General features: G+C 32.6%; 2 protein-coding genes across 2 annotated transcripts in view; both read right to left on the reverse strand.

The window, feature by feature from the left end:
- Positions 1-716: 716 nt before the first annotated feature.
- The window catches only part of LOC128175432 (uncharacterized), a 30,589-nt gene continuing 16,909 nt past the window's right edge, over positions 717-14,396 (reverse strand). Inside the window, exons 12-17 of the mRNA XM_052841056.1 lie at positions 11,474-11,527; positions 5,699-5,753; positions 5,306-5,503; positions 2,031-2,211; positions 1,517-1,587; positions 717-1,185 (exon numbers count right to left, since the gene is read on the reverse strand). Of these exons, the coding sequence (XP_052697016.1) occupies positions 964-1,185; positions 1,517-1,587; positions 2,031-2,211; positions 5,306-5,503; positions 5,699-5,753; positions 11,474-11,527 (781 nt within the window). The 3' untranslated portion in view covers positions 717-963. The remainder of the gene's footprint in view (positions 1,186-1,516; positions 1,588-2,030; positions 2,212-5,305; positions 5,504-5,698; positions 5,754-11,473; positions 11,528-14,396) is intronic.
- LOC128175424 (DNA damage-regulated autophagy modulator protein 2-like) lies at positions 2,774-4,614 on the reverse strand. Its single transcript, XM_052841041.1, has 4 exons — positions 4,477-4,614; positions 3,442-3,609; positions 3,135-3,188; positions 2,774-2,915 (listed from the first exon to the last, which is right to left on the reverse strand). Exons 2-4 carry the CDS (start codon positions 3,510-3,512, stop codon positions 2,774-2,776), a joined length of 267 nt encoding a protein of 88 aa, XP_052697001.1. The 5' UTR covers positions 3,513-3,609; positions 4,477-4,614.

Below are 14,396 nucleotides of genomic sequence, written 5' to 3' on the forward strand. Positions count from 1 at the left end.
ACGTTTTGATCATATATTATTTGATTTGTGCTTACAAGTAATTAAGGTACTTCACTACACCGGGACTTATACTTTTTGAGACATTCGTCACAAGATGGCGATTTGAATGATTTGTTAAACTGTTTGTATCAATCAATTCAAATGTATATATCGTCATAGCTTAGTGGTTAAAGTATCAGGCTTGTGAACCGCAGGTCATGAGTTCGAATCCACATGGGGCTTTTGTTTACTGAATGAAATTTTTGAAGATATCATTTTTTATCTAAAATTGCACATTTTTTCGCCCATTTGACATATACTTCTTATCCATCATGCTTTCTATCAAGTAATTTTATACTGATTTGAGAAACTATTTCAAGGTGTAGTGAGTGGATAAATTTTGATTCGCGATTCTGAAAAAAATGGAGCAGATATATATCATATTGAATATTTAGTAGGTTGTAGTGTTTCTCCACTGTGTCGCTCCCAAGGTGTAAAAGATTTTATTCTTTATTCTTATTTCCTACTTACTTTTGGCTGTCCAGTAGGTTAATACTTTACCTGTCGCTGTCCCTTATTTTTAAGAACCAAGGATTACTTAACAAAAATGTCTTGAATTAATATTAAGCTTAATAAGTTCGTAGAGGCTACAGAAGCCCACTAGGGGATAACACTCTTGTATAAAACCATCCAACTTTTCATGTGACAAATCAAATAAAGAGATCGAAAAACTCGTTTAACTCATATTTATTTTAATTCGAGAGTTCTCTGGACTGATTCTTAAAACCTTATATCAATATGACATCGTTACACTGTAGATCTATATACATGTCCATCCATCAATCGAAATCTAACATAAAATAACACCGTACTCGTAAAAAGCACCCAAAAACCTTCTGTTATGCACATTCAATATATACATGTAATAAAAATTATTGCACATTACACACAGCATGCACCTAACACAAATATAGTCTCGATGTTTTACGTTAGTCCTGCACTGAACTTCACTGGTCCATCACCGGTTTGTGGCTCAATATCCTTGGTGATCCGTATCGCAGACACACCGGGCGTATCTCGAAACATTATCTCTGGTTTAATCATTTCGAAGTACTTGAATTCTGGAGTGAATGTGGCCAAATACAGGCAGGTAAGGAACGCCATCAGCCACTCGGAGATAGTGGACGTCAGATGAGCACCATACATCTGCAAAGATACATACCCCACTCTGCCCATTAACTGTGTTTATGAGTATAACCGAGTATGACCGATTTTATCAATTCAACCTCAGCTCGGATCCAGAAATTTTTCCAGAGAGGGAGGGGTCCGACGGTTATTTGAGTTTGCCAGGGGGTCTGAGGCATATTTCTGGTAATTTCATAATGTAAATTTTAGAGAAATTTGAATTTTGCAGAAAAGATTTAAATGGTAAAAATAATGTAGAATTAATATACTTATATATGTATGGAAAGAAAGAAAGTCCGAGAAAAGTACCCCCGAATGCTGATCCCGGGGTGGAAACGTCATCAATACATACCGGTTCATCAGGTGTCCATTTCCGAGGGTTGTTTGGCCTTTCGCCAATCGTAAAGGCTGCAGCAATCATAACTTTAATTTATAAAGGAAAAAAGCATTCAATACTAATTTGTAAAAAATTACGGCATTCATTTTTTTTAAACTTTAAATTTTATATAAATGGTAAAATATTGTTGTACAGTAGTATCTTCATACATACACCGAAGTAAAATTGCGACCTTTAACAATGAAACACTCATGTCCTTATTAATTTGTCTTATAATAGGTACATCTTTTTATTCCTGATTAATGAAACAATAAAACATAAAAAAAATCTATGTTTACAACAACCTGATTAAAATCAGCTGATTTTAATTAGATATATTCAATATACAAACAAGCTGCTTTGATTTACCAATTTTAATAAAAATTCAACTGTAAATAACACAATTAAAAAGTTTTTAAAAATTGCCGAATTCGTTTGGGCTCATCAGCTTAAACTAAAAAAAAGGTATGAACCAAGACTGCAAGGATACGAGTTAATATAAAGACAGCGTCCAGAATACAAATGGCCAGTCTGCCTACTCGTAGATTTCTGCTTGAGCCTGGGATGTCTGGTAGTTTGAAAGACAGGTAGGTCTGCAAACAGCAGTAGACTAAGCCCATCCCAAAAGCAAAGAAAGCTCCGATCAGGTGGACAACCACAACGTTTGTCTCCTGTAATTACACACACTTAATTACACACACTTAATCTACATACATGTACATATGTAAACTTGTTTTATAAAAAGCTCACATCATTAACAAAAAATAAGCTTAAGATATTTTTTGTTGTGAAATGTATTTTGGTAATATCAATGATCACAAATTGAAATCGAAATCTATCCATATTTCTTTGCATCGAAGCAAACCAACACAGAAACGCGCCAAGCATAGTACTTAATTGTAAAACGATTATAGGCAACTGATTTTCAAATGAAAATATTTGGTTTATTCTGAAATGTTGAACTTTGGGAATTCATTAATAAGTAAAATGAGTTTCATTAACGTTTTCATTCACCTGAAAGTTTCCCACTAGACTAATTCCAAAGGCAGAAAATAACCCCATCACCAAAGCCGCCATGTTAACTCTGGTTATAATTCTCACCGGACAGTCTTTTTGGTAGGTGGCTATTTGTTTATACCGAATATAAAACATCGCCATTGCTATGGAGGAAAATAAGATGCAAAATAAGAAAGGCTGAATGTTTTACATTGTAAGTACAAAGGTATTTATTGGTCAAAATACCACGTGGTTCTCATTGACTGATTGGACTTGGTAAATGACTATATATAGATCTATTAGTAGTTTACCGACAACTGCTCCTATGTTTAGTAACTGACCGAACACACAGCTCTCTGGAGGCAAAGTACCCGTGTCACTACAAAAAAACACCAAACAGCTTTGCATCCGCTATGATGGTATGATTAAGAGTTTATAAAATTTCTAAAAACGATTTATCATGTGAATTTTGACTATTGAAACCATTTCCCTCATCTTTGAACTGCTTGACTAATGTTTTTAGATTTGTTGTGTTGGTGAAAGTACTATTTAATTTGTTTTAATTAATATTTCATTAATAGGCTAAAACCATTTTTACCTGATGTATGGGAATCCCGGTTCTACGTGTTTATTGGCTACCGCAATGATGTACCTGATTAAAGAACAAAAACGAAAATTTTCATATCTAATATATTCGTAGCAACTTTATCAAGGAATCATAAAGTATTATGCAAACAATTACAATAATATTAATGAAGAAATAAACGAGAATGATCAACAGCAATAACAAAAACAAAGTCAATCTTTATTTAAACATCGATAATTATATTTAAAAAAATGTTTAACATGATTGTTATAAAATTATTAAAATTATTAACCATCAAAACTTTTTTCAGCTGACTTACGTGATACAGAAGGACACTGGCACATAAATGACAATGAACAAAGGAAACAGATGCAGTCTGTCCGTCAGCATTCTTCAACCCTTGCAGTGGCAATGGCCGGACTGCCAGACGCTGCGACAAAAACTAGCGGCCCAAGGAGGAATATGGTGGAAACTGATGCAATGAAAACTGCAAGCAACCACACATATAATCAAAATCAGAAATTAACATTTATGTCTTCTTAAAAGACGTTTCATCTTGCTGCATCAGACCCACGCTCTGTAAAGTTAGGTAATGTTAGTTCTATTATTTGTTTGCTACTCTCCCCAATTCTTTTGTTATCTAAAGTGTTCATGCAGCAATTTTGCAAACTGTACAGCGGACTTCCTGTCCAAAAAAAGCATCATTGTTGCATTGTTTTCTTAACCTGATATCGTACCTATTCAGTGGCAGTTTCATTATTTAATATTTTATTTTTGCAAATTTTCGTTTTTGCTAGGCAACCCAGACTTGGGTTCTTCGTGTTACAGTTATTAATTTTTATTAAGTAATGTATTAATGATGATATAATTTCTAAAGGTTGACGTTTGTTGAAAATAAACTATGCAATGTATCTGATCAGTCAAGTAACACAGTTTCAATAGAGGTTTACACGTTGGGCGACATGGGCATGGTAATCTACCCACGACTATTATATGTACGTGATCGTCTGAACATGAAGATAAAAGAGATCAATTTATTTGCAAGCACTGATTTATACAAGATAACTATATGTAAACAAATGACAAAACACGAAAACTTTTGGTTAGTCTTCAGAATTTTGAATATAATTATTATGAGCCTACAATATTTCTAGTATTCTGATTTTTGTGATAAACATGCTCCAACTTGCAAATTATGACCAAATTACAACTCTCTTTAACACACTCTCATATTGGAAGGGGGCATGTATATGACTTTATAGCAAACATAGACGATATATATATAAATTATTGAAAACACTGAAGGACACAAGTTTTGTCTAAGAATTTAGGGAAAAAAACTCACGTGTTTTACCTTAGAAATTCCCCCTCCTGTAATCCGTGCACCACATTACCCTCATATCTCCTTCATTGATTTAAGTCCACCCGTTATCAATAATACTATGCAGTCTTACATATTTGAAAGGTTAATCTACAGCCAAGACAGGAGAATCGGTTGATAGCATAGGTTTTATATTTATTTAAATCTATTAATTTTTTTTTGGGGGGGGGGGGGGGGGTCCGTGTATGAACCCTCTCCGTTACACAGTTAAAATTAAAAATCCTTTCACTGGAAAGTCAAACGTAGACGTACATCGGAGCCACTTATCTGCAGGTGAACAATCAAACTGTGGTGTAATAAATCAACTCAAGATCAAGTTTTCAAGGATTTAAAAAAATGTTTTGTTCTGAGATTCTAACGGAAGTTCACCATCAAGATGGCGCTATGTGCATGTTCTTTTAGGAAATGAAGTTACCATTTCTGATATTCAAAATGTAATTATGGATAGTTTATATATGCGTTTGAGATTTTTTTTTACTTTAAACATGGGAAGGCAATATACTACGTTTTCGTACAAGATATGATGTCGTTTGTAGTAATATTGCGTTTTCTTTTTGTATTACGTTACCTTTTCTGATGACACAAGAATATAGTAATTTCTTTGTTTTCATTCATCAAACAACAAGCAGAAGATAAACCTACTAGTGTAACCGCCTCCCCCAAATATTCATTTCAAGTAAAACTATATATACAATTTCGATTTTAATATCAATTTAATATCAACAAATTCAGCATGTAATTTGATAATATATATCACAGGCATTTAATATTTGGCACTTGTTTCTGTAATGGCGGTGGTCACCACGGTTCCATTGGATTGCGTCTCCTCGCTATTCTCGTTTCCGGGTACCTCATTGTTCCTGGTCAGTTCATGGAAAAGTATCTTTGCTTTTATCAGTTCGAAATATTTGAACTCCGGAGTGAATGTTGCGACATAGATGCAAGTTAAAAACGAAATGATCCATTCGGAGATAGTTGATGCCAGACAGGCACTCATCCCCTACAAAGACAAAGGTTGACGGTAGTATGGATAAAAACCATGTAAACATGCTATAACAGTATCCCATGATTCGTGATACTAGTATGTAGGATAGATTTTATCACACAAGTTGTGTTCTCCATCTAGAACCTCAGCTAATTGGACATATGATGTCCCATAGTTCAGCTTTAAGTACATAGGTATCGATGTACTTACTGGTTCCTTGGTGGTCCAACACCCGGGTCTGATACTTGAACTACTTTTGGTGAACCTGAACGTCACAAAAACTTTTTGTCTTATCAAGGAAAAACTAACATTAACCAGAATTACCCCAGTAAAAAAAAATTGAAACCGAAGAGTTTTCGTAAAAATTGTTCAGCATACTGAAAATGTACTAATTTCATAATAATTATTAGGTGTATTATATGATGTATAATTATTTAATTGTTTTGTTTTGTTTTGTTGGTCTAACACATTGTTGTCGTAAAAGGATACTGGCTACCATGAAGGCAAAATCTAGGACACAGATGACCAATCTGCCTATTCGTAGATTTCTCGTTGAGCCTGGGATGTTTGGAAGTTTAAAAGACAGATAGGTTTGCAAGCAGCAGTAGACACCACCAAAAACAAAGGCAAGGAAGGCTCCAATCATATGGACAATCCAAACGTTGCCTTCCTGTGACAGGTAAACGTGCACGAACATGTATTCATATAACAAAGTGTAGTCATTTAACAACGCGTAGTCATATAACAAAGAGTAGTCATCTAACTAAGAATAGGCTTCTAACAATGTGTAGTCAAATAACAAAGTGAAGTCAAATAGCAAAGGGTAGTCATCTAAAAAGGGTAGTCATTTAACCAAGCGTAGTCATATAAGAAAGCGTAGTCATTTAACAAAGCGTAGTCATATAACAAAGAGTAGTCATCTAACTAAGAATAGTCATCTAACAAAGTGTACTCAAATAACAAAGTGCACTCAAGTAACAAAGTGTACTCAAATAACAAAGTGTAGTAATCTAACAAAGCGTAGTCATCTAACAAAGTGTGGTCATCTAACATAGTGTGGTCATCTAACATAGTGTAGTTATCTAATAAAGAGTAGTCATTTAACAATGTGTAGTCAAATAACAAAGTGCAGTCAATTACAAAGTGTAATCATTTGACAAAGTGTAGTCAAATAACAAAGCGTATTCATTTAACAAAGTGTAGTCAAAAAACAAATCGTTGTCATATAACAAAATGTAACAAGTATATTATTTTGGATAATAATGATTGATAAAACATTCAAACTGAAATAGATTTAAAAAATACATGAATGCGTAAGTAATTCAGTGCAAGCACTTTGGTAGTGTGTGCATTACCTGAAAGTTTCCGACCATGCTAATTCCAAAGGCTGCTAACAGGCCGATCACAAAGGCTACCTTGTTTACTCTTGAAACGGCTTTACGAGGACATGTGCGCTGGTAAGTGTCTATTTGTTTATATCGTATGTAGAACACAAACATTGCTGGAAAATTGTAGAAATACATGTCAGATACAGTATATCTGGAATTTTTAGCGTGTCACAAATTGCGAAAATGGGGAAATATGTAGCATTTTTAATTTGCGTCAGTCATTTTTTGCGATTTTTAAAGTGTCCTACAGAAAATGAAACAGGATATAATTCCTGCGTATTCAATATTTTGCTATTTGAAAGAGGTCACGAAAATAGCAAAAATTACCGGATATACGGTATTTAATTATTCAAAATTGTTCAAAATCAATCATCACTTTTATTCATTGACGTTCCCATTAGGTGAAAGAAGTGTTTGAAATAGGTCCACAGTCAAGTCATTGGAAAAATAAGAAATCAAAGGTACAGTCTCTTACTATAATAACCGATATTATTGCCTTTAAAGTGTGTTTTACTAAATATTCAGTTGATTGCCGCCATGTTCAATATGTCAAAAGATAATGTTTCTATGACATAGCTATGTTGAACAAGTCAAACAGATGCCGCTACCTATGACTGCCAATTAATTTTTTTTATGATAGAAGCCGCTATGTTAAACATTTAACAGATGCACAGTTAGCTGCCGATGTGTTTAACACCACCGAAGAATGATGCTTTCAATTAAAACATTCACTATTTTTGCCGCTGTATTTTTAAAACAAAGCAGATACAACTGATGCCTTTTCATGTTACAAAGACATACAGCTATTACAGCCGTTTGGATGACCAATTATAACAGAGAAGAATGTCTGTTGATACCGATGATTTCTGATATGTTTAACATTATAACAGACACCCAATATCGTTGCTTTGGTATTCAATATTGACTGTTGCTGTGTTTACAAATTTTAACAGGCACTGGTTACTGCCGTTATATTAAACAATTATAACAGAAACCTTTGACTTCTTATAACAGGTCAATATGACAGTCACAATGTTTAATATCATAACAAACCACTGTTTAACAAAATAAACAGCTACAAAAACTCTGTTCAGTCTTGTGTAAATGTAAATTTGTGTAAATCAAAATCGTTGCTAAATATTTTAAATGTGTTTTATCAGTGAAAAAGGAAAGAAGTGATATTTGTCGATTATATTAAAGGTCAACTGAGAAGAATCTCAAAGCCTCTTTAAACTTCTATCCATACATTTTATCTTTAATAAGAGGCCTATCCGGAGAGAACGGATATAAAGTCGAGAAATAAAGGCGGGAAAACTTACTTCCGCCAAAATGATATACCAGTTGTTATTCATTTCTGAGTATAGCATATGAATATTAAAATATTTACATGCATTAACCATATATTTCAGTAACTTTAAAGTGATTTTCGTTTTATTTTTGAAATATACCATTTTGCAAAATATGGAACAGTCATTATATATTTCTTTAGAGTTGAAAACTTTAAAAATCAAAGTACCGAAGTACTGACGGGAGTTGATTTTATCGATTGTTATTTATTTAAAAATCAACGATATGTTATTTTGCACGACATGTAGTATCTAATCTGTATTTGAATTACGCACATATTCATAATATGAATTTTCGGATTTTTTCGACAAGAATTTCGAGAAAACCCTATATGAATCATATGTTGTGTAAAATTAAAGATAGAATTTATTCCATCAAATTATGTATCAATAATGGAAATATTTCTAAAACATTGTAAGAATCCAAGCAATATTGAACTCTAGGCTCATTCAACCAGACGCTCGGCTGTCTCTGTTAATCTCCAACAAACAGAGAGTTTGTCGAAGATTTACGGAGACAGCCGAGCGTCTGGTTGAACGAGACTACATTGAACTCTAGCGTAGGAATACATACGACTACAAAATAATAAATTGTTCGAACTATTTAAAATCTGACTATTTTCAGGGTATCTAAACATAAGTTTTCTTGAAAAAACAAAGCTTCAGCATACATTACATCGAATTTGTCGATTATTTTCAAGAACTAAATCTTGTCAGCGGTGATGATTTGTGCATAGGTCCAAACACTGTTTCAGTTTCGGTTTGCCTGAGTAACAGCATAGGAGAGTTGATTAAAAATCAACTCCCAAAAATTCACTTTTTTAACAGAAAAACGTTTATTCCCAATAGCTTCTAATTTGAAAATCGGGCACACATTCACTTTTATGTATACAGTAATCCAGAAATCTGAACTGCAATGGTCTTAGCTGCAGTTCTATAGCTAGCGGTCTAAAAAAAAACAATCGGATGGACGATCTTGGAGCTATAGTTTCGTACGTGTTAAAAGTTTCGGCGCACAAAAAATTGCGCTAGTTAAATTGGTTAACAATAAACTATCAAGCAATTAACACTGTGCATGATAATTATGCCAGTGCCAAGGTGGCATTTTTGCACCCACTTAAGATGCAGTTTTGGAAAAATCCATACATGTTTATACCAAATGATAGACCATCGTCTAGAGAGTATATAACCACTTTCGTTTTTAGTGTGTTTCACCTGACAGGTGAGATATTTACCTTTAAAAATTATTATCCCATCAGAAAATGATAATTCCCATAGGAGAATTGATTCTCCTACAGGAAATATTGACAATCCTTTAGGATTTTTTAAAAGTCCTATAGGAATTATATTTCCTATTGGAGAATGGTATTTCCTGTAAGAATTTGATTCAGACATGTAGTTATCCTATAGGATATTATGTTTTCCTATCGGATTCTATCAAATCCTATCGGAATTGAAATTCATATAGGAAGTTCTTGTATTCCGATAGGAAATTTCAAATTACCTATAGGAATATTGTTTTTCCTATGGGAAAAATTATTTTCCTGTGGGAATATTTTTTGAAAGGTAAATATCTCACCTGACAGGTGAGATACAATGATAACAAAGATGGTTGTAAACTCTTAAAGCAATGGTCTATCATATGGCATATTTGAATTTTTCGATATATGCAGCTTAAACGGGTGCAAAAATGCCACCGGCATTAGCAGGCACAGTGTTAATTGCATTGTAACAGTAATTAAGGTCAAGATCTAGTAAATGAAAGGTGCCTATAGATTTATGATATTCAAGGTATAAATTCTTTCAATGATGCTTCATAACAATATCTTTGCTTCATAGGGTGTACCGGGGCTTAAATTTTTGGTAAACTCAATGAAAAATCATGTTTTAAACAACAATTTTCTATGAATAATAAGGAAAAAAGTAACAAATCTCGGACTTTTGTCCATTTTTGACTTATGAAATATATCTAGAATGCCTACATTCTCTCCAAAAACGGCATTAAACAAGCTCTTGACCTCCTCTTTAAAATGATGTCAAATTGAATATAGGTACCGGGATTACTTTTCACGTGATTAAATATAGAATTTCAAAATATTGTTTTGTTTTCTACATAATTCATTTAAAGCCGTAAAATACGGGAAAAGATTCATCAAAATCAATTATGACGTCATAATGGTTCTAGCACCAAAAAAAACCATACTCTAGAATCATTTACTAGATCTTGACTTAAGACAATTATCAACGACTGCCTCTGTGTTTAACAGTTAAGAAAATTACCAACGACTGTCTCTATATTTAACAGTTAAGACAGTTACCAACGACTGCCGCAATATTTAACAGTTAAGACCATTACCGACGACTGTCTCTCTATTTAACAGTTAACAATTACCAACGACTGCCGCTATGTTTAACAGTTAAGACAATTACCAACTACTGCCGCTATATAAAAAAGTTGAGAAAATTACCAACGACTGTCTCTATATTTAACAGTGAAGACAATTACCAACGACTGTCGCCATGTTTAATCAGGGACGTTTATACTAACGTTAGTATTATATATGTCCCTTTTTAACAGTTAATACATTATTTACCAACGACTGCCTCTATATTTAAAAGCTAAGACAATTACCAAAGACAGCTGCTATGTTTAACAGTTAAGACAATAACCGACGACTGTCTGTCTATTTAACAGTTAAGCTTACCAACGATTGCCGCTATATTTAACATTAAGACAATTACCAATGACTGTCGCTATTTTGAACAGTTAAGACAAAATCCGACGACTGTATATATTTAACATACAAGACAATTACCTACGACTGCCGCTATGTTTAACAGTTGCCCAAATACACAGCTCTCCGGGGGCGTGGCTCCCGTATCACTAGAGAAAACGACAATACTTTACATATAGGTTTTTCAATACCTGTGATATACAGTTGACATTAGACATTAGATACAGTTGACATTAGACATTAGACATCCGATTGACATCTTTAACATTCATGAGAAATGAAAAGTAATTTAACACATTTTTTAACATACATTTTTCAATGAATTTTAAACCTTTTTTTTTTCAAACAATCGGGTAAGGAGATCTTAAGTATCGACGCACAATGTAATATAACATCAACCATTGTGTAAATAATATAGATATAGATATTTAATTAAGTCAGTATATAAAGGTAACCATAATTTTCAATGCATAGTTTGAGATAGTAGATACATGTATTTAAAGCTTTTGTTCTTACCTGATGTATGGAAAATCCGGCTTGACGTTGCCATTATACACAGCGATTCCATATCTGTAATATTAACATGTCTTTTTATAGGACACTCAATCATTGTTAATGAACTTATGTATTAAAGTTTTATAGTTATTGAAAACCAAAGTCTACCCACGTGATGAAGAAAGAAACTGGTACATAAATGACAATAAAGACAGGGAATATATGCAGTCTGTCCCTCAGCATTTTCTATGATGTCAGGATGCCACAGTTACACACATCTGCTGGTCTTTCTCTATGCAAACATTCAAACCTTCAAAAATAAATGTTTGTGTAACTGAATTGCCAAGAATAGTCCAGTTGATTAAATAAATCGTTTACCAAGTGTCTTTCTTAGTAATTAATAACGCTGCTGCGAAGAACGCGATTGTAGCAAGGGACAGACAATTTGAATCGTTCTAATCCAAGAAACATCTATAAGATAACGCTCAAAATAATACAAATAGCACATTATGTCGAGCGGAAGGGGGTGGGGTTACTACAGCAATTTTCAACACCCTACCCTACAGAATTGATAGGTTATAGAGTTAAAAGGAAAGGAGAAAGAAAGCTGATCAGTAGATTACCTGAGTTTACGTCTTTCTTACTTCTGCGTGTCTTCTTCATTCTGACAGGAAACAAAAACGTTATCAGTATAGTGTGTACATAACTAGGTAACCATGATACACCGGTCCTTCATGAGTTATCTTTTCCTAGTCCAAATGATAATTCTGTCTGAACTTTGAAGAAATGGTACTAATTTTCTTTAAAAATAGTTTTTTTTTTAGAAATATTTGTAATTCTTTAAAAATGACATTATGCAATTGATCTGTGGAGTTAAAAGAATCCAAAAAGCAATTTTACTTTCATTTCCTGAACTATCTAACGAACGACCTTAAATGAAAAAAAAACTGTGTGTCAGAATAAAGAATTCTAATGTTTGATTTGGCACTGTTTTAAAACTTTTCTAAACACGGGATATACATTATTATTCTAGTAAAATGATATCAGCAGTGATTTGATGCTTATCTAGAAACGAAGAATAATGTAATTTGTATATTAGCATTAAAAAAGTCGAAACCCGGGTACCGTTATACCTATTTTTAGATTGACATGCAACAAATAATCACGAAAGTTCACAGAACTTCCCGGTCAACAGCAAAGCACAAGGAAGTGTGGTCTTTTAAATTATTGGTTGGCTATCTTTTGTTTTCGTCTCTCCGAAAAACCATGACTCTCTCAATACAAAAATGTTATACACCATCTTCCTGCATATCTCTTTCAAATATGCACTGTGGAAATCACCGATTAAATGGCTGGAACTAGTGATATACAATATTTCCCATTAGGTTTATATGTATAATGTTAACAATCTTAAAAATGAATTTTTAGACACAAAACCTTCATATTATCGTTGACTTGAGTAACTTTATAATGTGAAATTATGCATCATTTTTTTCTTATTTGATATTACTATATATCATCTACATGTAACTTGTTTTTTTTCCCCTTAAAGATAACATCTGCACAACTGTCAACATTGTCTAACTTTAGATTATCACAACGTCATCTTTGGATGATTTGGAAGTGAAATATCCGATGCTTTAGTAAAAATAAGATTGATTCATGATTGTGGCGTAGGTTTGATTTTTGTTATCTAAAACGGAATCTGCGTCATCTAAAACGGGTATATCTAAAACACAAATCGAAATATGGATACTTTTAAATTTCGATCCTTGTCATACCAAAAATTTACGTCCGTTGTTTTAAGAAGAAATGTCACAATAACTTTTTATTACAGAAATTTTATAATAATAATTAAATTTTTATTAAATAAATTCAATAACATTGAAAAACAGACATAGTTTTATGCATCCTTATTATAAAAACACATGCAATAATATAAAAAAGACAGAGATAATAAAAAAGATTCTTCCCAAAGTTAAACACTACAAATTCAGATACTGTCTTTTCTAAATAACGGTTCATCAGATCAAGTCAAACACACTTCTATACCGCTAAAAAATTATTTCTTAAAGTAAATTCCATAAAAATAGCATTCTTACTAGATAAAAATAAATAAATCAAATACACGTATACAGTTGCCAAGACCATGAGAGTGGTTTCTTGCTACATGTATAATATATCGACATAAGTCTACTCAGTATCAATTCAAGCTTTTTTGCTAGATATGATATATCATCAGGAAATGAACTAGAGAAACATATCTCAGATTAACATTTTTTCTATAAATTATATTCAGTCGCACTAGTCTAAATTCATAGGCTATGTACATTTATTACACATTTATTACACCTCGCATAATTTTCGTAACGTCTGTAAGTACCCTGTACACTGATCTGTAACAATCAAGTTGAACAGTAGTTTCGGCTTCTCTCATTTAAATTATTAATCATTCATAAATATTTAGAAGAATCAAGTCTCATGGTAGTTCACATATTTAGTCATATCGTTACAACTTAAAAAAAAACCCTTGCACTTTGCCAAAATTCAAACTTCAATTGCTCAAGCTGCCCAAAGGTAAATGCCATTTACAGGATAATCCATATGTTGACGGATCTAACAACAAGACTGTCTTTTATATATATATATATATATATATATATATATATATATATATATATATATATATATATATATATATATATATATATATGTTTGGATTAATAATTAATTTTTTCCATTATAAATTATATTGTACATATATAAAAAATGTTTACAAGTAAGAAATAAGGAACCATTCTCTCAGTATTACGAGATGATAATTTTGGTTGGGGTGTAGTTAAATAAAAACAAAACTCTAAGGCTTTATAGTGGATTGGATACAGAATATTTGATTCCTGTAAAGAATGATTTCGTATTACTTATATTAACACAATTTTCAGCA

The sequence above is a fragment of the Crassostrea angulata genome, chromosome 1, assembly GCF_025612915.1.
Source record: "Crassostrea angulata isolate pt1a10 chromosome 1, ASM2561291v2, whole genome shotgun sequence".
NCBI lineage: Eukaryota > Metazoa > Mollusca > Bivalvia > Ostreida > Ostreidae > Magallana > Magallana angulata.